At 43.8% G+C, this 27,960-nt stretch overlaps 1 protein-coding gene across 7 annotated transcripts in view; it reads right to left on the bottom strand.

The window, feature by feature from the left end:
- osbpl9 (oxysterol binding protein-like 9) overlaps positions 1-27,960 on the bottom strand; it is a 107,973-nt gene that overhangs the window by 55,470 nt on the left and 24,543 nt on the right. For 4 of the 7 annotated variants that reach the window (XM_055641759.1, XM_055641760.1, XM_055641757.1 and 1 more), the window contains exon 4: positions 23,160-23,236. In XM_055641759.1, the coding sequence (XP_055497734.1) occupies positions 23,160-23,236 (77 nt within the window). Of the gene's footprint in view, positions 1-10,472; positions 10,701-23,159; positions 23,237-27,960 lie in introns of those variants that run through there. The other 3 variants (XM_055641761.1, XM_055641763.1, XM_055641762.1) reach the window with 3 other exon arrangements.

Genomic DNA, 27,960 nt, shown 5'->3' on the forward strand with positions numbered 1-27,960 from the left:
AATCATACTTTTACATATAAAACAATGCCGTATAGCATTTTTGATGAACACAGGATGTCCCAAAGTATTCTACAACCAAGCTAACTAATCAAAATATTCTTTAGTTATAACATAGAGAAACATGGTGGCCAAACTGAAGGGAGTAAGTTCTATAATTTGCAAATTAAATATTAACCAGATAAGTTGTTTTACCAATGACCAGAACATAAATTCACAATTTTAAAGAATACTCCCAACCTCTATATTAATCTCAGCATTATCTATCTATCTATCTATCTATCTATCTATCTTCTATTAATATATAAAACTCTCGTGCCATCCGACCGGCTGCCTTTCTGCCTTTTGATTCGTTTACGGCTGCTCCTTCCTATCAGCTTCCAACACACTTCGAGACAAAGTAGCAAGACAGGAACACTCTGAACTTTTCACTGCTGCAGCAGGCAGGGGAGGTGCAATTGCATTTTTTTTTAATCCACTGCTGAGGGAGGCAGGGGAGTGCTGGAATCTTACATTTGGGAAAGGCTTCAGTTCCATTGGAGGAGATGGGTGCATGGTGGAATATTGGGTTGGGGGATCACACCATTGGGGGAGCAGACCCAACGGGTCTGCACTTGGTCTAGTATCATCTAAATTCCAAATCAGAGATCAATAGAAATAATCGTCATAATTTATTTTCTTAAAACCTATTATTTCCATTATAGTTTATTCAATACTGACATTAATTTTTTATTCAAATAAAAACATCCATAATTTCTTCAGTGTGGGAAGAATATGGACTAGATTAGGTTCACTGAATAAAATGCCATAACTTATGATTTATATCAATTGCAATGGCAGAGATGGGAGTTAATAAACTCAATGGCCTAGTTTAATTTTTTAGATCTTTCTAAATGTTAACCATTTATATCTGTTTCATCAGAGTAGACATTACATTCTTATCACTCCACTTTGGTTTATGGACATGTATAGTCCAGCTCTGACGAACAAAAGGCTGTCTGTCTTCCATGGGTTCCCAATGTTGCTGGTGACCTCCTGCTATGTCATTTTGTGTGGTGACTTCAACTGCATCATCAACAGCAAACTCCAGACTTACTGAAACAGTAAAAGGTATCAAGCTATGCAGCATCTTCAATACATGAAACACCATGGCAATAAACCTGGTGAAGATCAATAGGTCAGTCCAGTCCGGGAAAGCCTTTCTACATGTGGCCCAAATTTGATCAGTCAGATCCATAAACATATGCTGATAGTCATCTTGGTCCATAGTCTCCTGCTGGTTGACTGACACCTGCAGGAAGGTTAAATGTACGGCAGGAGGACATAGAAGATGAACGTGAAACCAGTGACCCTAGAGGAATTTAAATGGGACAATGCAGATTAGATAACGGTAAAACTCTCTGATACCCTGAAGTATGGTTGTGAATATCAAGAGATTCTGAAGCCAAGATGAAGCATATACCACTTCATCCAAAGAGCTCAGAGGGATTTCTGCAATTGGTAGCCTTAAGCTAGAGGATAAACTCAGTAATATCCTCACAGTTGGAAATATTAAGGATCAGCAAATCCTTCTGTGACAGACAATATGATTTGGAAGCCACAGACATGACAATTTCCCCTCTATTATGGTGCTATTAGAGAAGCTAGACATTTTATCAACTCTGCACGACCTGACAGGTACAAATACTTGTGGATGTGCTTGCTTGCCTGCTGACTTGTAATTGTCTCAGTGGGAGTGGATCAGCAAAGGTGTGATGAAAGTGTACAGCACCATGCAGGCACCAATCCATGTGGAAGATCATCACCACTCCAATCTAATATAGAGTGGGAGTAGTTATGAGGTCAGAAATTGATAATCTTAGTTCAAAGTATGTTAAGATTCAGTCCAAGATCATTGTCAATAGAGGTACTTTGCTCTGGAATTCTCCCTTTTCAGAATCGTGCACCTCAGGGGTACAATCTCCTACACGTAGGGCAGGAACTTTTGCTTTCTAAGCGTCATAGCACAGAAACATGCCCTTTGGGCCACAACATCCATGCAAATCCTTTTGTACACACTAATCCCATTTCCCATCCATGGGTAATGAATGTGTTCTGCTTTTACAGATGCTCATAAATCAGAGAACATACAAAAAAACTCAATAGTTTAACCACATCTCTACAGTATTCTAATGATGGCATCAAATGGCGCACAAGACTGATAAGAACGAATAATGACCAAAACAAAACTAGTGACAGAGAGTGAGCGAGATAAAGAGAGGAAAGTAATTCTGCCATTCGTAGGAAGGAACATAAGTAGTCATATTGACAACACAAATCCTTTGAACTTTCTCATATTTGGAAGAATTGGAATGGACCCTTTATAACGTAAATTTTGTAAGAAAATGAAATTATATATCTTGTAATTTAAAAGGCAACATATGATTGTACTGTATTACTGGCCCGATAGAATCCAAAGCTCCAGATAATGCTTGTCCTCAAGTCAAAGTCTGACTGCATGTTCTGGGGAGAGCCCCACAGAATGTGACACTGGTCCACTCTTTGCCGACACCTTCCTGCCCCTCATCATGGGTTTAACAAGATAGTCTGCCATATCAGAACATGCCAAGCTCAAACAAACCGTGTGCCAAATGTAGAAAGACCTGAATGATTATCATCTCTCTAAATTGGTATACTTAAGACCAATCACAATGCCTAGCCATCATTTCTATTGAAATATAATTCTGCACAGGCCAATGAACTAACATGCAACCTTCCCACTGTAAATCGGTCAGCCACTCAATTCACCAAGTCTTGAGTCAACAGTAGCATTGGTCTTTGTTATGTTTTCAGATATATGTACATCAATTCAAGATTTCAAAGAATGGCATGGCTTGCTGTTCATAATAAGATCTGAGGCCGAGTTCCGGAGGCTTTGGAATGCCACCTCCCGAACCATTCACTCTATGGAGCATCTCCATTCAGCCTGCAGGGACTACCCTGATCTTCCACTTTAAGTCTGGATTCCACTTCCATTCCAACCTTGTCTGTAGCCTCCTGTAGTGTTCCAACAAGGTACAACATAAACTTTAAGTACAGCATCTCATCTGGCGCCTAGTGGTCTTTGAAACTCAATATCAAATTCAATAAATTTCAGAAAACTCACTTTCTCATGAGGCACACACTGCAGATGCTGGAACCTGGAGCAACAAACAATCCGGTGAATGTACTGAGTGGGTCGAGCAGCATCTGTGGGTGGAAAGGAATGTTTCTTTCCACCCACAGATGCTGCTTGACATGACAAGTTCCTCCAGCAGATTGTTTGCAACTCACATTTTGTGTCTGTATCCTTTTGGTTGCAGATTTCTCTTCTATACCCCATAACTCTGCACTCACTCCCATCCCCCCCCCCCCCCCCCCCCCCCCCCCCACTCATAACAAGGGCAGAGTCCCCCTTGTTACGAGTGGGGATGATGGCGAGTCCTCACCTTCCACCCTACCAGCCGTCATCGCAACATCTCCGCCCGCTGCTGAAAGACTCATCCATGCCTTCATCTCCTCCCGACTGGACTATTGCAACTCACTTCTCCTTGGCATCAGCTCCACCTACATCAACCGACTCCAACTGGTCCAGAACGCAGCCGCCCGACTCATCACCCATACCAAATCCTGGCATCACATCACTCCAGTCCTCAAACAACTTCACTGGCTTCCCATCTCCCACCGGATCACCTACAAAATCCTGATCCTCACCTACAAAGCCCTCCACCATCTGCCCCCCCCCCCCCTCACTGACCTCCTCTCCCCCTACCAACCCTCACGGTCCCTCAGATCCACATCAGCTGGTCTCCTCTCCATCCACAAGTCCAACCTCCGCAGTTTTGGGGACAGAGCCTTCTCCAGGGCAGCTCTCAGGCTCTGGAACTCCCTCCCCCAACTGATCCGCAATTCCGTGTCCCTCACCATCTTCCAGTCCCGCCTCAAGACCCATCTCTTCACCTCTGCCTATCCTTAGCCCCACGTGCCGTCCCTTTTCATCTGTGCATTAATTGCCTCATACTGTGTTTTGTATTGAATTCTGTATTTACTTTGTGTACTAGTCATGTCTCTACTATTTATTTCATTCCCCTTACATGTTTTTCCTCTACCTGTTAAATTTTTGTAAGGTGTCCTTGAGACTCTTGAAAGGCACCCATAAATAAAATGTATTATTATTATTAGTATATACAAGATAATCCTCCAACATTTTCACCACTTCCAACAGGATCCCACCATTGGCCACATCTTCCCATCTCATCCCCTGTTGGCTTTCCACAGAGACCTCTCCCTCCGTAACTCCCTGGTCAATTCTTCCCTTCCCACCCCCTCCCCTGGAACTTTCCTTTGCAACCGCAGGAAATGCTACACTTGTCGCTTTACCTCCCCCCTTGACGCCATCCAAGGGCCTCAGCAGTCTTTCCAGATGCGGCAGAGGTTCACATGCACCTCCTCCAACATCATCAATTCAGGAACAGGGCACTGATTGTGGATAATGTGATCAGCCATGTGAATGGCGGTGCTGGCTCGAAGGGCTGAATGGCCTACTCCTGCACCCTATCTATATCTATATCTATCTATTAATATATAAAACTCAAATCCATCCGTCCGCCTGCAGTACGGATCCATTCCTGCCTTTTGATTCGTTGACGGCTGCTCCTTCCTATCAGCTTCCAACACACTTCGAAACAAAGTTGCAAGACAGGAACACTGAACAGGCAGGGAAGGTGCAATTGAGGGAGGCAGGGGAGTGCTGGAAACTTACATCTGGCAACGGCTTCAGTTCCATTGGAGGAGACGGGTGCATGGTGGAATATTGGGTTGGGGGAACCACACCTTTGGGGGAAGCAGACCCAACGGGTCTGCACTTGGTCTAGTATATCTATAAAACTCTGGGGCCATCCGACCGACTGCCGTCCGGCGCCCTTCCTGCCTTTCAATTCGTGCCCGATACTCGCAGATGTCCAATCGGAATGGCCGATGCTCGCAGATGTCCAATCGGAATGGATCCATTTGCATGTACTGCTGCCGGCTGCATTTCTTCCTTTGATTCATTGCCACGCCCAATCCAGACGCTCAATCTCCGAGATCTTTTCCATTTCGGTAGAGATTTCGCTTTTCTTTCTAAGTATCCGCTCCTCATTACATTTCGTCGTGTTGAAGTGCACGTTTTTAATCAAATCCTTTCCCCCCCCCTCCACACCCAAGTATTTCAAAATTAACTGGCTTCTCCATTTACATGTCAGCTTCCAACACACTTCGAAACAAAGTAGCAAGACAGGAACACTCTGAACTTTTCACTGCTGCAGCAGGCAGGGGAGGTGCCATTGGATTTTCTTTTTTAAATCCACTGCTGAGGGAGGCAGGGCAGTGCTGGAATCTTACTTTTGGCAACGGCTTCAGTTCCATTGGAGGAGACGGGTGCATGGTGGAATATTGGGTTGGGGGAATCACACCATTGGGGGAGCAGAGCCAACGGGTCTGCACTTGGTCTAGTATATATATAAAACTCTCACCCCATCCGACCGCCTGCCGTACGGCGCCCTTCCTGCCTTTTGATTCGTTCCCGCCGTGCGATGTCACAATGCCCGATGCTCGCGGACGTCCAATCGCGACGCCCGACGCTCGCAGACGTCCAATCGGAATGGATCCATTTGCATGTACGGCTTCCGGCCGCGTTTCTTCCTTTGATTCCCCGCAACTCCGAAACCGGACGCAGAATCGCCGACATCTTTTCCATTTCGGTAGAGATTTCGCTTTTCTTTCTAAGTATCCGCTCCTCATTACATTTTATCGTGTTTAAGTACACTTTTTTAATCAAATCCTTCACCCCACCTCAATATTTCAAAAATAAACTGGCTTCTCACCCACAGAAGCAGCACCAGCCCCAGCCCCTGGTGAAAGTTCCATCGTGTGATGTCACAATGCCCGATGTTCACATATGTCCAATCGGAATGGATTCATTTACATATGCCTTTGCAGGAGCCCAGCCCATGGTGAACGTTCCATCGTGTGATGTCACAATGCCCAATGCTGAAATACATTGTTGCCATAGAGAACGCTCAGCGATTATTCGAATTCTTCCCTAACCGTCATTCTGACTTTGCTTGTGAAGAGTAAAGTCCTGAATTGCATTTGTCTGATGCAGGAAGATTGTTCCCGATGTTGGGGAAGTCCAGGACAAGCGGGACACAGTTTAAGAATAAAGGGGAAATCCTTTAGTACTGAGATGAGGAAAGCATTTTTCACACAGATAGTGGTGAGTCTCTGGAACTCTCTGCCACAGAAGGTAGTCGAGGTCAGTTCATTGGCTATATTTAAGAGGGAGTTAGATGTTACAGGATTCTGAGCTGGATGATCAGCCATGATCAGCCATGATCATATTGAATGGTGGTGCAGGCTCGAAGGGCCGAATGGCCGAATACTACTGCACTTAATTTCTATGTTTCCCTCTCCTCACCCCTCTCCCTCTCCCCTCTGCCCTCTCCACCCCCCCTCTCCTCCTCCCTCCCCACTCTTTCAATTCTCCCCCCCTTCCCCCTCCACCCCTCCCTCCCAACTCCCCCTCTCCACCCCCACCCCTCCCCCTCCCCCCCTATCCTGCTCCCCCCACATCTCTCTCACCCCCTACCCCGCTCTCCTTTCCCTCCCAAATCAATCCCTTTCCCACTCTTCCCTCCCGTCTTCTCCCTCCACCCCTCTCCCCCCTCTCCCCCCCCTCCCAATATTTCAAATAAACTGGCATCTCACCCATAGAATCAGCCTCAGCCCCCCACCCCTCTCCATCTCCCCATCCCCCCTAGAGGGAGTACTTCACCCCCTACCAGGACTTTCATATGAAGAAAGACTAGATAGACTCGGCTTTACCGCTCCCTTATAGAAACATACAAAATCTGGGGTCAGATGTTTCCTCCTCCTCCTCTCCCCTCTTCTCACCCCCCCCCAGTCCCCCCTAAAGGGATCACCCGAGTGGATGAGTGATCATATTGGGTGGTGCAGGCTGGTGGCCTAATTTGAGTGCCGCCCCCCCACCCCCCGTCCCCGATCCTGCTCCCTCCCCCCCTCCCCCTCCCCCCCCCCCCCTCTCCCCCGCCCCCCTCCCCCCCCCCCCCCCCCCCCCCCCCCCCCCGCAAATGCTGTTGTGGAAACAGACCCAAAATCTGTCATGTTTCCTCCTCCTCCTCTCCCCTTTCTCACCCCCCCCCTCCCCCCACCTGTGAGTTTGGGGGTGGTTAATTTGAGTGCGATAAAAAAACAGACCCAACGCAGGAACAGTTGTCTATAAAAAAAAGCAGGAACAAAACTATTTTTACTGGAACTGCTTCTGTTTGTCACCCCACACAGAACTGAAACAGTAAAATATTAAATACCGCAAGAATCATTCATTGTGAAACAGGCATCCTGATGTCAATTGGGTAAAAATTTTAAATATTGTTATTGAAAATGAGTTTCGTTAATACCATGAAAAACTAACTATCATTTTTGTTTTATTTCAAATCTGGATTAAAATTCAGTGTTTATTAGTGAGTTAATAAGTCATTTTATTAGGGCCATGTGGACCCTGGGCGAGCGTAAAAAAAAGACAGTGATTTGTTTGCATTCATCACCCTCTGGCAGAAAGGAACATTTGACATATTTTTCATTCCAATAAGCGAGTTTGGTATTCCGCAAACGCAAGGAATCATGGGACTTGTCAAAGGTCGAAAGCTGATGTATGGCAGATGAAGTTTAATGTGGATAAATGTGAGGTTATCCACTGCGGTAGCAAAAACAAGAAGGCAGATTACTATCTCAATGGCGTCAAGTTGGGAAAAGGGGAAGTCCAACGGGATCTGGGGGTCCTTGTTCATCAGGCTATGAAAGTAAGCATGCACGTACAGCAGGCAGTAAAGTAATTGAATGGCATGTTGGCCTTTATAACAAGAGGAGTCCAGTATAGGAGCAAAGAGGTCATTCTGCAGTTGTACAGGGCCCCTAGTGAGACCACACCTGGAGTATTGTGTGCAGTTTTGGTCCCCTAATTTGAGGAAGGACATTCTTGCTATTGAGGGAGTGCAGTGTAGGTTTACAAGGTTAATTCCAGGGATAGCGGGACTGTCATATGCTGAGATAATGGAGCGGCTGGGCTTAGAAGAATGAGAGGCAATCTTGTTGAAACATATAAGATTGTTAAGGGTTTGGACACACTAGAGGCAGGACACAAGTTCCTGATGTTGGGGAGTCCAGAACCAGGGGCCACAGTTTAAGAATAAGGGGCAAGCCATTTAGAACGGAGATGAAGAAACACTTTTTCTCACAGAGAGTTGAAAGTCTGTGGAATTCTCTGCCTCAGACGGCGGTGGAGGTAAGATCTCTGGATACTTTCAAGAGAGAGTTAGATAGGGCTCTTAAAGATAGTAAGACCGGGCCGGCCGGCCGAAGGGAGACCGGGCCGAGGGAGACCCGCAAGCACTGCCAAACCGCCACTGGACCGTCCCTGGTCGTCGTTCCAATCCCCCCCACTCGAGTGTCCCATCCCCACCCAGTGGCATCCGGACCGATAGGACAACGGCCCCGAGACCCAGGGTGGAGAAGTGTAAACCCCAGCTCACCTCCGCCTCTCCCACCGGGGCCAACCGCGACAACGGCCCCAGACCCACAGCCAGCATCTAACCCACTCCAACTCCAGAGGAACCCGCTCCGATGAGTTGCTACGGCGACAAGTGCCAGTTCGCCCATGGCCTCAGCCGCTACCCCAAGTACAAGCCGTACCTTGCACACCACCGGCTTCTGCCCGTAGGGTACCCGCTGCCACTTCATCCACAACCCCGAGGAGGGGCGAGGGCCTCGGCCTTGCCTGCGCTAGAGCGGCAGCCTGGGCTCAGCCTCCTCCGGCCCGGCACTCGACTGTGCCGCGCTGTGGGCTACCTTCAGCCCCGACCTGGAGATAGAGCTGGCCGGGACTCTGGGCTTGGGACTGGGCAAGGGAGGGGGAGGAGGTTGCTGCTGCCGCCAGCACCACCATCACCAACGGTACCCACAATCCAGCGGCTGCTCATCTTCAGCAGGATCTCTGTCGGACTGAGGGGAGGGGGGTGGAGGTGGAGGGCTGCCGGCCATAGGCAGAGCCGGGCTGGAGCCAGTGGCTGCAAGTCCAGGACCGTCCAGCCAGCTCAGGGCCACCCCGGACACCTCCGGACAGGGACGTCCCAACAGCAACCCAACAGCACCCTCAACGACGGAGAGCCGACCCTGACTACCGACAAAATGCAAGCCTGCATACAATGCAGCACCACCGTTGCCAAGACTGTTTTATACTTAGTGACCTAAGACCTGGGCATGCACAGTGGGAATAAACTCGCTTATTAAACTTAATGCAATGAAAATTAGATTGCGTTCTAAACTACATAGGAAGATGTTCTTGTAGATTACTGCACTGATGAAGTAGCTGAAAAGTTACCTCATATTCACATGCTTTTGTTCCTATGCAGCAACCAGTCATTCCAGCTAGAAATGCAGTTTATGAATTTCTTGAAATCAGGATCAAGCATGGCAGTAATTGTTCTCAATACTAATCGTCAAGATCAACACATGGACAATGGGTAGTAAGGAAGATATCCGAAAGTAAATAGTACCCTTGCACCACAAGCACAAACAAGTTGGAGACACAAAAACTGCATCTTGAGCAAAAAAAAGCGCTGGAGGAATTCAGCGAGCCAGGCAGCATCTGTGGAGGAAATGGACAGACACATTCAGCAGTGACCCTTCATCAGATTGAATTATCTGAAGAAGGGTCCTGACCGAAAATGTCACCTGTCATTTTCTCCGTAGATGCTACCTTACCCGTTGCGTTCTCCCAGCAGACTGCAAACAAATGGAGTGAAAAAACGTGTTTTCATTAGAATTCTCATGCATTAGAAAAAGATTCATGTAAGTGAAGATCAGTAAATATAACTTCAAAATAATCTTACCTAAATGCATACTTCCAAGGGGAACAATACATTCATCAAAACTAAATATTACCTACGTATGCTTAAAACACATCTGTCAAATAAAGGCTTAGATGACACCATTCCCGCTTAGAATTTATTACATATAAATAGTTAACTGAAATGTTTAAAAATTGTAGAATTACAGCCAGATTATACACACCACCGGTGTCATAAAACTATATAGAAGCGGGAGGAGCAAGACGAGAGCAACTATCTCCCACCGATACAAAGCGTACAGTGATTAAAATTCCGTGAACCACAACATTTCTTTAGAAAAGGCTTTAGTCAGCGATTTCAACATGCACAACAGCACTGCCACATCCTTGATTTAGAGAGCACGCAAATACAGGCAAGGTGCTCTATCCAGCACGCAAAACTACATTCATTATTACTCTAACAAAACTGTAGCCATTTTACAGTTCCAAAACAATTAGACGCTGTGGAATAACCACAGGCACTAAATCAAACACAGAAAGCAACGTGGCCTACTTCCCAGTCGGAGGTCTTTGCAACTTACACCGGTGAATCCTTTCACAGCCATGTTTTCACCTATTTCAATCCAGAGTTAACACTACCTTGTTCCTTTATATAGTCTTTCCAAAAGTAAAATTATTTGCTCTCTTTCAACAAAGAACTCTGTGCATATACATTTTGAGCATCGTAGCTCTAGAGGCCACACAAAACAGTACTTCCTCTATTTGCTAATCTATTAATTAAAGAATCTGCAGGCAGCAGCTTCCCGATTGGTTTAAGAACCTGTATATTATAAGAGTTTGCGCTGATTGGTCTAGGTTCGCCCCATTAGATCATGTTATTACTTGTTTACATTTTAGGGAGGCGAGCATTGTTCTCGTTTAAACAAGCGTTTCAAAAACTAATCTTATTGCAAACAAAATTGCACCGCGCTAAATTTTACCAATTTTATCTATGTAATAACAAAAAAAACATTTTTTTTTTTTAAAGCTTTCAAATTTCAGTCGCACACTTGCTCAGTATGAATGCATTTCACTGCACTTAGCAATATGCTCTGCAATGTACAACTGTTACCATGGTCCCTGTAGTACCAAGTACAAAATAAAGGCCGAGGACCTGAAGTGAACCCTCAACACCAGAGTCCTATTTGATAAACATTTTAACCTTTTTATTCAAATACAGAATGTTGATGACTGCAAGACAATTGGTTACCAGTTATCACAGTACATCAAACTCGCATTTCCAACTCCCCTATCATCAACTGCCGCTTGCTAAGGCATTTTCAAAATGTTACCACCTTTTGCACCTAGGATGCTTTAACTTCAGTCCATGCTGTCAATGTATTCCATGAATTTAAGGCATCTTCCTTAGTATGGCTACCACACATTTCACTGTACCAATTGGTACATGTGACAAATAAATGTATCTTTTATCTTATAAGAACATAAGAAATTGAACAGTCATTCAATCCCTTGTGCCATGCAGTTAGATCATAGCTGAAGCTCTGATCCACTTTTCACCACATCGCTAACCCCTTAATATCGAATGTAGGAATTTCAGTTCTTATTATACTAATTTCAGTAGATTTAATGATCAAATATTCAAAAGAAAATGTTGATAGCATGGCGACCGTGAAACAAATTGATTGTCATAGAGATCCATCTGGTTTACCATGGTCCTTCAGGAACAGAAATCAACCAACCTGAGCTGGTCTAGTCAATATACCAGGGTAACTGTAGAAATACTGAGCTACTTCTATTCAGAGCGAAATTTGATAAACAATAAATGCTGAAGATAGACACTAAATGCTGGAGTGACTCAGCGGGTCAGGCAGCATCTCTGGAGAAAAGGAATAGGTGACAATAAATGCTGCCTAGTCGGTGATATTCACATGCTTAGAATAAATATTTTAAAGAGTGATCTCAAACTACATTTTAGTTAATCATTCACTACAAGAATATTTTCGCTATAATATATGCCTGTTAGCCCAAAGCCTTAACAGCATTGTTATGTTACACACAATATTTTACAAGATACATTTATTTGTCACATGTACCAATTGACACAGTGAAATGTGTGGTTGCCAAAGTTTTATATGTTATATCAACAATATAGCCACCTGGATTAGGTCTATCGAGAATAAATATCACCAGCAACTTGTCCTGGACCGGCCATATCGAAGCAACGGCCAGGAAAGCACACCAACGCCTCTACTTCCTTGGAAGACTTAGAGAGTTCGGCAAGTCCCTAACAACCTTTACCAACATCTATAGATGCACTGTAGAAAACATTTTATCGGGTGTATCACAGCATGGTTTAGGAACAGCTCCATCCAAGACTGCAAGAAATTGCACAGAGTTGTGGACGCAGCCGAGACCATCACGCAACCCAACCTCACTTACCTGAACTCCATCTACATTTCACACTGCCTCAGCAAGGCCACCGGCTTAATCTAGGATGAGTCTCTTCCCAGACACTCTCAATGCTCCCCTCGCTCATTAGGCAACAGGTACAGAAGTGTAAAATTGCATAGCTCCAGATTCAGGGACAGTCAAAATGTATCCGTTTTTCCCGATTATCAAATTGAAGATGCATTTAGACCAACAGAAAAGAGAATCTCAGCAGCTTAAATAATTGATTTTAAACATGTCTGGAATTAAAGATAAAGATTTCCTGTAGTTCAACGAGTGAATACAGCTGTTCAGTTTAGTTGAGAGAGAGCATAGAAACAGGTAATTCACCCCAGCGAGTCTACACCGACCAACAATCACCAGTGCACTAGTTCTATCCTACACACGAGGGACAATTTACAGGAGCCAATTAACCTACAAACCTGCACGTCTTTGGAATGGGGAAGGAAACAGGAGCACCCGGGGAACACCCACGCAGTCACCAGCTGAGCGTACAAACTCCGTACAAATAGCACCCGTAGTCAAGATCAAACCTGGGTCTCTGACGCTGTACGGCAGTAACTATACCGCTGCACCAATGTGCCGCACACTAATTGTTACTAAATAGCTCTTCCTGTCTCAACTAGTTGTAGCACTTAGTAGGGTGGCAGAACGGCGCAGTGGTGAAGTTGCAGCAAATGCAGTGCCGGAGGCCCGATTCGATCCTAACTACGGGTGCTGTCTGTACCGAGTTTGTACGTTCTTCCCGTGACCATCATGGGGTTTTCTCCGAGATCTTCGGTTTCCTCCCACAGTCCAATTAGGTTAATTGGCTTGGTAAATGTAAACAATTGCCCCAAGTGTGTAGGGTAGTGTTAATATGCGGGGATCGACTCGGACCCAGTGGGCCAAAGGGCCTGTTTCCGTGCTGTATCTCAAAACTAAACTTAATAGGCGAGACCTGGCATGTCCTAAATTGAAATTAATAGCTATTACTTTTAGCTAGATGCAAATAACTGAACATATTAAGTTGTGAGACTTGAATGGGTATCTATAATTCAGTTTAGTTATACAGCATAGAAACATCCCTTCGGTTGACCAAATCTACGCCGACCATCGATTACATTAGTTCTATTTATCCTAATTTCTCATCCATTCACTGCACACTAGGGCAATTTGCAGAGGCCAATTAACGTACAAATCTGCACGTCTTTGGTATGTGGGTGGAAACCGGAGCACCCGAGGAAACCCGCACAGGTACAACTCTGCACGGACAACACCCTGATCAAGGTCTTTAGCACTAAACACAGTATAAATATGATAATATACGATTAATAACGATTGTTTGGAATCTCTAATCGCTCAGTGTCAGGCTTAGTCACTAGTTCAGAATGTGACCATGGGTCCAAAATGTGGCCAAATCCAGTGTTTGGAGAGTGGGCTGAGCCAGGATTAGAGTCCAGAACACTAGGGGCCAAGAACGTGGATAGGTTGATGTCTGTGTTCAATGGCTTATGGCACTGTGGCCGACAGCGTTTTGTTTAAAGCTCCAGGAACTGGTGCTTGAACTATATATTAAATATTTGGCCGCACTAGGCACAATAAGAAAGATATATAATTTCATGAAAAGTGATAGATTTTGCTGGAAGAATAGGTGGTGCAAGAACAGAGAGATAGCATATGGATGCAAACATTCTGATTGCATCTGTTCAGACAGAAATTAAAACAAAATCCTGCAGTTTATTCATAGAGGTAGAGAATATAACAGCAGGGAAACAAAACAATCGTTAGGCTGCAACTGGCATATGATGTTCAATTTTAAGCACTGCTTTTTAGCAAGGTAGTAGCGAATGTAGAGTAAACAGAGTGTACATAAAAACATATTATAGTGATTCCAGGGTTCACTGTACATTTCTACAGGTGTATAGTAGAGAGCATATTGATTTGTTGCATCATGGCCTGGTTCAAGTCAAGTCAAGTCTATTTGTCACATACACATACATCAGCAACTGAACGTCCGGCAGCGGAAAAGACTGCAAAAAGTTGTGAACACTGCCCAGTTCATCACCGACTCTGACCTCCCCACCATCGAAAGGATTTATCGGAGTCGCTGCCTCAAAAAGGCAGCCAGCATCAGAGACCCACACCATCCTGGCCACACACTCATTTCACCATTGCCATCGGGAAGAAGGGACAGGAGTCTGAAAACTGTAACGTCCAGGTTCAGGAACAGCTTGTTCCCTCCAGCCGTCAGGGTATTAAACTCTACAACCACAAATAAACTCTGAGCAACAATAGACTATTATTATTATTATTGAACTGCTATTGGTCTGTGTGCATGTGCGTCCACGTATTGTTTACAGTGTACTATGTTTACATATTCTGTTGTGCTGCAGCAAGTAAGAATTTCATTGCTCTATCTGGGGCATATGACAATAAAACACTCTTGACTCGTGATTTCAGTTCCATGTGAATCTAGAACAATGAAGATTGACAGGAGCTATGCCGCAGCAAATCTATAAAACTTGTCCCCATATATGCTCCACAAAAATAAAATGTGTTTTTTCTTTGTGTATCGTGGGTATGCCTCTGCCCAGCCATCAGGATACCAGAATAAGAAATAATGTGCAAGAAGGAACAGTAGATGCTGGTTTACACTGAAGATAGACAAAAAAATGCTGGAGTGACTAAGCGAGTCAGGCAGCATCTCTGGCGAAAAGGAATAGGCAACGTTTCGGATCTGTCTCAAGTTTACATAAAATTCAATAAAGCACATTTTGGACTTGGCAACTGACGTGTAAAGGCCTCCCAACCCCCTCTCCTCCTATCATATATAAGCAATCACGTGTGGTTAATTGTGAGAAGCAGTTCTCTCCTTGGCTAAAGAGAGCCTCACCCATATGTGGTTGAAGCTCATGAATGACATGTGCTGATCATGTGATATTTGGTCTGTATCTAAAATTGGGAAATTTCCAAAGCCTGGTTTTGGGCGGGCTCTTCAACGTCTGTGTTGATTTTTTCGGTGGTTAAAGGACTCGCTAGTGCTCCTTGCAAGTCAGGAGTGGGGTTGGAACCAGTTTTCTAGTAGACATGTCCACTGTCACTTTTATACTCTGTGTGGAAAGCATTACAGGATATTCATGTCCAGCTTACTCAATTTATCAAATTTTAAGAATTTTCATGATAACACCATCAACTCTTTGAGATCTATTTTTTGATTTACAAAGCTATTTTTCACTATAACCAAAAGCATGCCACTCATTACACAGGGAAATACTGTGCACTGTTACAAAGTACCCATAGAAATTAGGTGCAGGAGTAGGCCATTCGGCCCTTCGAGCCTGCACCGCCATTCAATATGATCATAGCTGATCATCCAACTCTGTATCCCGTACCTGCCTTCTCTCCATACCCCCTGATCCCCTTAGCCACAAGGGCCACATCTAACTCCCTCTTAAATATAGCCAATTAACTGGCCTCAACTACCCTCTGTGGCAGAGAGTTCCAGAGATTCACCACTCTCTGTGTGAAAGAAGTTCTTCTCATCTCGGTTTTAAAGGATTTCCCCCTTATCCTTAAGCTGTGACCCCTTATCCTGGACTTCCCCAACATCGGGAACAATCTTCCTGCATCTAGCCTGTCCAACCCCTTAAGAATTTTGTAAGTTTCTATAAGATCCCCTCTCAATCTTCTAAATTCTAGAGAGTATAAACCAAGTCTATCCAGTCTTTCTTCATAAGACAGTCCTGACATCCCAGGAATCAGTCTGGTGAACCGTCTCTGCACTCCCTCTATGGCAATAATGTCCTTCCTCAGATTTGGAGACCAAAACTGTACGCAATACTCCAGGTGTGGTCTCACCAAGACCCTGTACAACTGCAGTAGAACCTCCCTGCTCCTATACTCAAATCCTTTTGCAATGAAAGCTAACATACCATTCGCTTTCTTTACTGCCTGCTGCACCTGCATGCCTACCTTCAATGACTGGTGTACCATGACACCCAGGTCTCGCTGCATCTCCCCCTTTCCCAATCGGCCACCATTTAGATAATAGTCTGCTTTCCCGTTTTTTGCCACCAAAATGGATAACCTCACATTTATCCACATTATACTGCATCTGCCAAACATTTGCCCACTCACCCAGCCTATCCAAGTCACCTTGTAGTCTCCTAGCATCCTCCTCACAGCTAACACTGCCCCCCAGCTTAGTGTCATCGGCAAACTTGGAGATATTGCCTTCAATTCCCTCATCCAGATCATTAATATATATTGTAAATAGCTGGGGTCCCAGTACTGAGCCTTGGGGTACCCCACTAGTCACTGCCTGCCATTGTGAAAAGGACCCCTTTACTCCTACTCTTTGCTTCATGTTTGCCAGCCAGTTCTCTATCCACATCAATACTGAACCCCCAATGCCTTGTGTACTTCCGGTGGCGCTGGTGCCAGCAGCCTCCACCTACAGCCCGGTATCTTTTTGTTTTTTCGTTTATTTAGTTATGAAAAAGTGTGTTTTTTGGTGGGTTTTTGGTGTTTTTATGTGGGGGAAGAGGGCACGGTGTGGGGGATACCGTCCTTCAGCCGCTTCCTGGTGAGGACGTGACTATTATTCGAGTCGCGTCCTCGCACCCCCCTCCCCCCACAGTGGCCTACCTACCTGGATTGGCGCGGCCTTTCCTGCCGGGATCGACCGGAGCTCCAGCAGCGGCGGGACAGCGCTGGAACATCGCGGGGCTGGCGATGCCTTACCGGGGGTCGCCGCATGGAGCCCGGAGTGCTGGACCTGCTGTACCGACATCCTGGAGCTGCGGTTTGCGGAGCTCCCAACGCGGGCGGCGCTGATGGACAGCGCGGGGTCCTGCGACTCTGCCCGGCTCGGCCTGTGGACTCAGGAGCTGCAGACTCCGGCTGCGGGAAGCGGCTGATCAGGAGGTCCGGGCCGCTGAGGAGGAGGATGTTCACCGTCGGGGTTCGGCGTCGGCGTTCCACCATCCCGGCGTGAGGGCCTGAACATCGGGCCACTCGGGGCGGCGACTGCGGGTGCTCGGAAGGCCCCGACCACGGATGAACACGGAGGGGAGGCTGGCTGGACTATGGTGCCATCCTCACCTTGGTGCCATTTATGTTATGTTGTGTCGTGGACTGTCTGTGTTTGTGCTTTTTTAAAATTCAATTTCAATTTAATGTTTCAAATAATGTTTTATTATTTATTTATTATTATTTTTTTTTAATGATTTTATTTTTTATGATACTGCCTGTAAGGGAAATTCATTTCGTTGTCTCAAATTGAGACAATGACAATAAATTTGAATACAATACAATACAATTGTGCTTTAAGTTTGTATACTAATCTCTTATGTGGGACCTTGTCGAAAGCCTTCTGGAAGTCCAGATACACCACATCCACTGGTTCTCCCCTATCCACGCTACTAGTTACATCCTCGAAAAATTCTATAAGATTCGTCAGACATGATTTACCTTTCGTAAATCCATGCTGACTTTGTCCAATGATTTCACCACTTTCCAAATGTGCTGCTATCCCATCTTTAATAACTGACTCTAGCAGTTTCCCCACTACCGATGTTAGACTAACTGGTCTGTAATTCCCCATTTTCTCTCTCCCTCCCTTCTTAAAAAGTGGGGTTACGTTTGCTACCCGCCAATCTTCAGGAACTACTCCAGAATCTAAAGAGTTTTGAAAGATTATTACTAATGCATCCACTATTTCTGGAGCTACTTCCTTAAGTACTCTGGGATGCAGCCTATCTGGCCCTGGGGATTTATCGGCCTTTAATCCATTCAATTTACCCAACACCACTTCCCGGCTAACCTGGATTTCACTCAATTCCTCCAACCCGTTTGACCCGCGGTCCCCTGCTATTTCCGGCAAATTATTTATGTCTTCCTTAGTGAAGACGGAACCAAAGTAGTTATTCAATTGGTCCGCCATATCCTTGTTCCCTATGATCAACTCACCTGTTTTTGACTGCAAGGGACCTACATTTGTTTTAACTAATCTCTTTCTTTTCACATATCTATAAAAACTTTTGCAGTCAGTTTTTATGTTCCCTGCCAGTTTTCTTTCATAGTCTATTTTTCCTTTCCTAATTAAGCCCTTTGTCCTCCTCTGCTGGTCTTTGAATTTCTCCCCATCCTGGATGCTGCTTTTTCTGGCTAATTTGTACGCATCATCCTTCGCTTTGATACTATCCCTGATTTCCCTTGTTATCCATGGATGTACTAACTTCCCTGATTTATTCTTTTGCCAAACTGGGATGAACATTTTTGTAGTTCATCCATGCAGTCTTTAAATGTATATCCATGCAGTCTTCCATTGCATATCCACCGTCAACCCTTTTAGAATTAATTGCCAGTCAATCTTGGGCAATTCACGTCTCATACCCTCAAAGTTACCTTTCTTTAAGTTCAGAACCATTGTTTCTGAATTAACAATGTCACTCTCCATCCTAATGAAGAACTCAACCATATTATGGTCACTCTTGCCCAAGGGAGCACGTACAACAAGATTGCTAAAAACCCTTCCTCATTACTCAATACCCAGTCTAAAATAGACTGCTCTCTCGTTGGTTCCTCTACATGTTGATTTAGATAACTATCCCGCATACATTCCAAGAAATCCTCTTCCTCAGCACCCCTGCCAATTTGATTCACCCAATCTATATGTAGATTGAAGTCACCCATTATAACTGTTTTTCCTTTGTCGCACGCATTTCTAATTTCCTGTTTGATACCATCTCCAACTTCACTACTACTGTTAGGTGGCCTGTACGCAACACCCACCAGCGTTTTCTGCCCCTTAATGTTTTGCAGCTCTACCCATACCGATTCCACATCCTCCAAACTCCATTCTTATAATGTATTCAGCACAGGTTTTTTGATTAACAATATTACACATATCAGAACATTTACAGGGAATCTACCCCTTCGGTAAACCAATTACTAACATTAAGGGGCTGTACAATTAGAGAAGTTTCATTCTTTAACATTGATTTGGTTCTCTGCTGCATTTTCACACTGTGCTTCTGATTCCTCAGGAATAAAAAATATTAAAATAATCTTAAATCAAATATGGGTCAAAATATTGTGGTACAGTATATTAGAATCTTGTACTTTCATTGTATGTAACCAGACTACAGTATTGTACTAGTAACCGAGTGGAATTGAGTTGGCAACAAGCATTTCACTACACCTATGGTATATGTGACAAATAAATAACCTTTGAACCTTTGAATGCCACCAGGTTAAGGTATGTAATCTTTATGTCCAACTATGTTGACCTTCGATCACAGTCAACAGAAATTCCTTTGCGGGTACCCGCCAACTGCCCCCAACTCTTATTAATCAGGGAAAACTAATGTCTTTAATTCCCAACTTGCATTTTATTTTGTGCCGGCATCATGCAATCAACAGAAAGGCTGGAATCATAAAGTATCTGTGGAAATACACATCCAATTTTAAGAATGTATACTTTAAAAAATGTATCCACTGGACACCCATTATCACCAGAATTTAAGGCCTTGGCTGTTAAAATTACGAATGAATTTCTAGCGATGTGATAAGTCTTATGCACAACAACCTCAATGGAAAACTAAATTAACTTCAACATGAAAATTGATTTTTTAAAATTTAATCTTTTTTTTTTAAACGTTTTCTTTGTATCTCTGATCTCTCAAAACATTCCATCCAGCATAGAATTCGGTGAGAGAGTTAACTCATTTAGTTTAGCATTTAGAACTTTAACAGCTTCAGTCATTACGTATTTAGAACATACAGTTTTAATCAATTACTAACAAATTGTGTTATTAGTGGTAACAGGTAATAATGGCAAGACGATTACTTAAATGTGGCAATTACTTTCAGAAGGGCTTCCGCAACAAATCTGTAAATTCTCTTGTGCTTAATGCAAGGTAATATGTATTCTTCCAAAAATATAATTTGAAATAAACTAAATGGTGAACAAAAAAACCATGGACAAATACATTTTAGCAGAGTATCTATTTAGAATCTACCCAAAAGTATATGATGTTTCACTAGAATATGTGCAATGGAAAAGTTGTCTTAGGTATATTAAGAGCAAATGGTGACTACAGAGATCGGTTGGAATCCGCCAAAATTTCCCTATTTCTGGAAATGTCCCCAAGGATTGGATTGTACATATCACACACGTGACATGCCACTTGAAGATGATTAATATATTTTGAGTTGCTCGTATTATTAGTAGGCGGTTTTAGTGTAAATTTCTGGTCAATGGCAACCTCCAGGACACAAATGAGGTAACAGTAATAACACTGAATGACAAGGATAATTAGTTACACTCTCTTCTTGGATATTGACCCACACGTCCATGCTGACTAACAAATATTCATCTGTACTAATTCCATTTACTATCTCTTGCTACTTAGTTTTCTGTCATGATGATTGAAATATTCCTCTACATACTTCTTAAATGCTGCAAGAGTACCTGTCCCCAACAACTACTCTGGTAGTCAGCCCACATACAAACCACCTCCTCAGATCCCCTTCACCTAAATCTATGAACTATAGTTTCAGATACTTCTGTTAAAGGGAAAACGTTTCCAACCATCTACCCTATCTATGCTCCCCCAATTTTGTATACTTCAATCAAGTTTCCTCTCGGTTTCAAGGAAAACAAACTCAGATGATCTAGTTGCTCTTCCTCATCCCAAACAAATCCTGGTAAATCTCCTCTCCACCTTCACCAGTGCAATCATGTGTTCGGTCTACAAAATGTACTGCAACTCATCAAGGCTTCTAAAACTTGTGGGGCGGCACGGTGCCACAGCGGTTGAGTTGTTGCCTTACTGCACCAGAAACCCGGGTTTGATCCTGACTACGGTTACTGTTTGTAGAGTTTGCACATACTCCCCGCAACTGCGTGGGTTTTCCCTGGGTGCTCCGATATCCTCCCATACTCCAAAGATAGGTGAACTGGCTTCTGTTAATTGTTCCTAGTGTGTAGGATAGTGCGAGTGTACAGGGATAGCTGGCCAGCACAGAATCGGTGGGCCGAAGGGCTTGTATCCATACTATATTTCTAAACTAAACTAAATTAAACTGTGACCAACGCATATAGCAAAGGCAGCAAGCGCATGCAAAGCCATCACCTCCCGTTCTCCTCTGAACCCCACACTAATCTGACTTGGAAATATATTGTCACCCCCTCAAAGATACCAAAACTAGAATTCCCTTCCCTGAATGAATACTTTCATCACATGGACTGCAGTATCTTAGGATGAAGGCTTACCTTCACCTTCGAGGTTTGTTTGGGATGAGTGATAAATGCTCATAAATGTTGTCCATGTCCATTAAGTGATTATAAACGAATAACTGATGTGATATTTTCTATAACATTGGACCTCTGGCTCAACCATATCATGAGTCTTTATACATATCTCCAGCTCCAATCCAAAAAACCCGACACCAAAGTTAATTGCCTTGGCAACCTAAGAGCTACTAGCATTACTGTCCCCACTCTGAGATTGTAGATGTGATTGGGGGGGGGGGGGGGGGGGGGGGGGAGATTTCAATAGGATTGTCTTACTGAAGCACAGATATCTAACACATTCCCTGAGAAAACATGGCCTGCACCCACTATTCCTACTCCCTCGTCCAGCAGCTGGTCCTGTGCTGCAAGTCTTCAGCTTATTCTTCGAGATATGCTGTATTCAACATAAAATGCCTAATCTCCTAAATATGAAGCAACTGACGTACAAAGTTAATAAATGCCCTACAGCACCTGGCTCACAACTCTCTGTAGACTTCAGCAACTTTAAAAAAACACTTGTATAAACATACAATCAGTAGAAATAAATCAACAATTAACAACAATGCATATAGATAATCTCTTTGAATGGCAATGGGATGAGTGAATGGAAGTTGGGGGATGGATAGCGAATGATGCTAGTGCAGGAGTGAGAAACTTTTTCTGTTACAGCACTGCAAGGTTAACGGAAGCCTTAGCCAGAGCATCCAGTTCCAAAAAGCCTGGATTGATGCCAAATCAGTTTTGCCAGTTGACGGACATCATAATTTCCCACAACACATGTGCCTTCCCTTGCATTGACTGCACATACCAGCAAATGGTCCCACCAATGCAGTGCGTGAGGCAACTGCACCCAAAAATCACAATGTGTACATTAGCTACCCAAAGATACTCATTTACTTCAGGTTGGTAGTTGTCCACAGAAGTGTTGGCAATGATCTCCTTGCTGATGAGCTTCTCTCCGACTTCCGAACCAATTCTTTGTAGAGGTGAGGAAGGAACTAGAATCAAACGGAATGCATCTGACCTCCTAATCCACTGCCGTTAAATTAAGCAAGACCAACACCTAACTGTTTATTTCAGATTTTACAGCATTATCTAGGCCTATATTTTTATTAGACGACAGATTTGTGCAAGTAGATTAAAACCAAATTGATTGAAAATGTTGTGAGATGGAAGCCTTACTTTTTCTCCTTTAGAAATCACCAACTTGAGAAAACATGGTCGGTTCTGTAAACTGCCCACTTTGAATACCAAAGAATAAAAACTCACCCTTCAAAATATTCCAAATGAATCCTTTACCTTCACTGTGCAATATCCTGCTGAGTTTCACATTACTCCACTAACAAAGGGTCAACCTATAAAGTGCTCATCAGTTATTATACTCTATAGATAATGCACACGAGCAGTGAACTAGCTATGACATCTAACTGCCAAAACCTGTTTTTCCTGAAAGTGATCTAGAAATTAATTCCCATAGACATATTGCATTTTATAACTATAAAGACTCACCCTGATCTGCAGAGTGTGACGCAGAATAGTTTCCTCTAATGCATGAATCCACTGCTCTCTCTCATCAGCATCACGGGCTGTGAAAATAAACATTATTGGAAATTTTTATAAAACAATAATAGAACCAATAGAAATGGAAAACTTACCATTAACCAGCATCCACATTGCCAAATAATTCATTGTATTTGCAATTAAATCCCATTATTTTTTGCTCTTTTAAACATGGATATTTATTTGCCATAAATAGTCCATTGCTGACATTTTCCCCCACCAATCTCAAATTGAATTCACCGTATTACACTCAGCAATGACCAAATAAGGATGGATGTTTCCAGAGTTTTAAAATGTACACCTTATTATTCATTTGAGTATCTTATATCACCCATGACCATGATATTAACTTCTGCCAAGTCTGTTAGCCATATCTCTATCACTTCTCGGTTTACTTGGGGCTTTCACCGGTGGGCGGCGCGACTCTCGTCAGCAGCAGCCTCTGCAGCCCGTCCGCATTTTATTATTTTCTGTCTATGTTTTTATGTAGTTTTTGTTATTTTTTGTTGGGGTGGGTGTGTGGGGGGGTTGGAGTGGGGTGGGAAGGAGGGGGAAACTTTTAAATCTCTCCCTGCACGGGAGACCCGACCTTTTCTCGTCGGGTCTCCGTTATCGTTGGGGCTGCAATGAGGAGCGGCCTCCAACAGGAAGAGACCGGGGACTCTGGTGCCGACGACTCACCTCACCGTCGCGGAGCTGGCCGAGTCCGGAGCGGGTGGAGCGGTGGAGGAGCGCTGCTGCGGCCCGACCGGAGAGTCGGAGGCTTCAACTGCAGGTCTGTGGACGGCGGCACCAGGAGCCCGCGGGTCCCTGGAGGGAGACCGCTTTTTCAGGGCTCTCGCAACGGCGACTTCCCCCGCCCGAGTTGCGGGGTCGAGGAGCTCCTGGAGCGGGGCCTGACATCACCGCCCCGCGCGGCTTGGAATGGCTGCGGGACTCTGCGAGCGCACGCCGGGGGGCTCTAACACCAAGACCCGGTGTGCGACCTCACACCACCCGGCGTGGCTTTAATGGCCGCGGGACAATCGCCATTGCCAGCCGGGGGCTTTGACTTTGACATCGGGGGGGGGGGGGGAGAGTGCAGTGGAGAGATAAGTTTATTTGGCCTTCCATCACAGCAATGTGATGGATGTTTATGTAAATTGTGTTGTGTCTTGGGTCTATTTGTTTGTAATGTATGGCTGCAGAAACGGCATTTCGTTTGGACCTCAGGGGGTCCAAATGACAATTAAATGTATCTTGCATCTTGTATCTTGTATCTCTTTACTTTGAGCAACTTCTCCTTGCTTGCTTGCTAATCTTCACTTCCAGAAGTTTCAAACTGAAATGCACAAAACCGGATGGCTTAATTCTGTGTGAGTGTTAAAGAAAACTTGCACAAGAGGAAAGGACTTCAGCTTGTTCTTCGAGATATGCGGTATTAGATTAAAAATGCCTATAATCCTCCTAAATATGGATCAAACAATGCCCTGAAGAAATGCCCTTCAGCACCTGGCACACAACTCTCTGTAGAAAAGCATTTATCTTATCTTTCACGACAAAGCTTTGGGGCTTTCCAAGGACAACAGGCAACAAAGTACTTTTTTAATTCCTTCATGGGGTGTGTGAATCACAGGCAAGTGAATCTAATTGCCACGAGAAGGTAGAGGTGAGCAGACTTCTTAAACAATCACAATATGTGTGGTAATGTGGTAAAACCAAAGTACAGCAAGATTCCAATAACAAGTTCAGCTGAAAAACAGGCCCTTCAGCATGCTATGTCCATACCGTCAAGATGCACCCATCTATACTAAACCCATTTATCCAACTTAGGTCCACAATCTTGTGCCTCGATGACTCAAGCACATTCCCAGATGTTTGTGAAATTGTCATGAGAATATCCGCCTCCACCATCTTACAGACTCTATATTCCAGACTCCAATCACTGTGAAAAAAATATATATATTTTTTTAAGATCTCCTCAATTTATCTTAAACACACACCATTTTGTTTTAGACACCCCACCATTTGAAAAAAAAACAACAAACTGCTAACTATGTATAAGAAGGAACTGCAGATGCTGAAAAATCGAAGGTAGACAAAAATGCTGGAGAAACTCAGCGGGTGAGACAGCATCTATGGAGCAAAGGAAATAGGCAACGGTTTCGACCCGAAACTTTGCCTATTTCCTTCGCTCCATAGATGTTACCTCACCCGCTGAGTTTCTCCAGCATAGTCTGCTTACTATGTACCCTATCTATCCCCATAAATGTTGTATTCTTCCATCAAGCTTCCTCAGCTTCCTTTGCTGCAGAGAAAGGGAATCCAGTCTATCCAACTGCTCCTTATAAACTAAATGCTCCAAACGAACATGCCCCCCCCCCCCCCCCCCCCCCCCCCCCCCCCCCCCCCCCCCCCGCCAAGTATGTTTCCCTGCAACCACAGGAGGTGCAACACCTATCACTATACTTCCTGCCTCACCTCCATTCAGGGTCCCCAAAGCCCTTCCTAGTGAGTCAGAAGTTTACTTGCTCCTCCTCTAACCTTATCTACTGCATTCAGCGCTTTTGCAGTGCCTCCTCCATATCGATGAGACCAAGCGTAGACTAGGTGACTGTTTTCACAAATAGTCGTACTCTGTCGACGAAAGCCTGCTGGAGTTCCCGTCTGCTAGCTATTTTAGTTCTGTTTTCTATTCATCTTTATATCCTTGGCATCCTCCACTGCCAGAGTGAGGCCACATTCATACAGGGAGAACAATACCTCATATTCTGTTTGGGTAGTCAATAAAGGTATGAACATTGAATCTCTCTTAACCCCCCCCCCCCCCCCCAATTCCCTTCACCTGGCTCTATGTTTCCATTTATTCGCCAATGATTCTATCATCTTCCAGTTCTTTCCTCCCTATTCCCCTCACCTCTCTCCCAACTTTCTCATCTCTACTCCATCAGTCTGAAGAAGTCCCAACCCAAAGTGTCATCTGTCCTTTTTCCTCCTCAATGCTGCCTAACCTGCATTTTCTGGCACTGATTTTTTTTGCAAAAGAGAAATATTGTCAACAAATGCAAAAACGTAAGCTGTTATGTTTATTTATACATTTTAATATTTAAAGTGTATTTGGCTTTAATTTTGTTTTAGATCTGAGCATCACTGGCAAGGAAAGCATTAACTGCTCATTCCCAATTGTCCTTGAAAAGATGATGAACTGCCTTCTTAAACTATTGTAAATCTTCTTGTAAAAGACTTTCCACAGTTGGGTCCAGAGTGTGCAAAATGCTGTCATATTAGACGAGTACCTATAGTGCATTTTGTAGATGTTATACACTGCAGAAACTGTGCCTCTGTCGTCAAGAGAATAAAGGTCTTAGGATAGTGGATGGGGTACCAATCAAGTGGGCTGCTTTGTTCCCTATGACGTCAATCCTCATGAGTGTTGCTGAACTTGCATTTTCCCAGACAATGAGACAGATACTGTAGTTGAAGAGCCTTGGGGTGTTAGTAGGTGATTCACTTGCTACAGGACACAGTCAGTGAGCTACTCATAGTCAAAATATTTATACGGTTTATCCAGCTAAATATCTGACCAATTGTGATATCGGAATGTGGACTCAGTGATAGCAATGCCAGGCATGGTTAGATCCTCTTTTGTTGCATATGATCAATAGCCTACCACTTTTATGGTTACAATAATACTTGCCATTTATCAGCTTGAGTCCAAATTTTGTCTCGGTCATGCTGCAGTAGCTTCATTTGCCGAGTAAAAAAAGACAAAATTGAACACTGCAATCATCAGTGAACATCTCTGCTTTTGACCTTAAGATAGAAACTATTGATGAACCAGCTGAAGATGATTGGACCAAGGGAAATGCCCCAATTAATTTCTGCAGTCAAGGGGGTGAAATGATGGACCTTTAACAGTCACAGCCTTCAAAAACATGAGGAATGACTCAAACCAGTGAAGAGTTTTCCCTTTGATGCCCATCAAACTCATGCTAAAGAGTTTTACTAATGCTCTTTGATACCTGCTTAATCAGTTGTCATGAGCAATCACCCCTACTTCCTCCCTGTTTGTACCAAGGTTTGGGGCAAAGTGGTACAGGCAAAACAAATAGGGTATTGATGCCAATGTCTATTGATGAGGAATTCCAATGTCAAATCATCACTAAAGCCATCTTCCATCACGTCGCCAACTAACGAGTGGTGATAAGCAAACAGGAAATTAAATTTTGCGAATTCTTTCTATAGTTGTTATAATTTTGAAAAAGTTTTAAATGTTCTCAAATCTCAGATTAAAAGCATTTGAAATCAATTTTGTTTGAATGAATAATCCAACAGCTACTTACAGTATCTAGCTCTTTAGTACTATAACCTCCATGTTTGTGTAGAAGTTCGGCCATATGTGTAGATACTGATGACTGCCATGTGCTTTTGGCCTTAATAATTGTGCTGGTTAAATTGCTAAATATTTTAAATAACCAAGATGAAATCAATTTAATTTAACAGTTGTCTAATTATGTTATGTTCACAGAACCAACAAAAGAATTGTTCTACTTAATTGTTTTTAATTTTTGGGCAAAATGTGGGATCTTCCTTTTATACTGGGGAACCACAATATGACACATTTTTCATAGCAACATACTTCAATGCATATTATACAAAGTATTCCAGATAGGGGTAAAATAATATGCTAATATGATTAGATAATTCTAGATGGCAACAGGCACATCAAGAGAATGAGCACTGACACAACCTATTTTAGGTATATGACTGG

Source organism: Leucoraja erinacea, chromosome 10 (assembly GCF_028641065.1).
Source record: "Leucoraja erinacea ecotype New England chromosome 10, Leri_hhj_1, whole genome shotgun sequence".
Lineage (NCBI taxonomy): Eukaryota > Metazoa > Chordata > Chondrichthyes > Rajiformes > Rajidae > Leucoraja > Leucoraja erinaceus.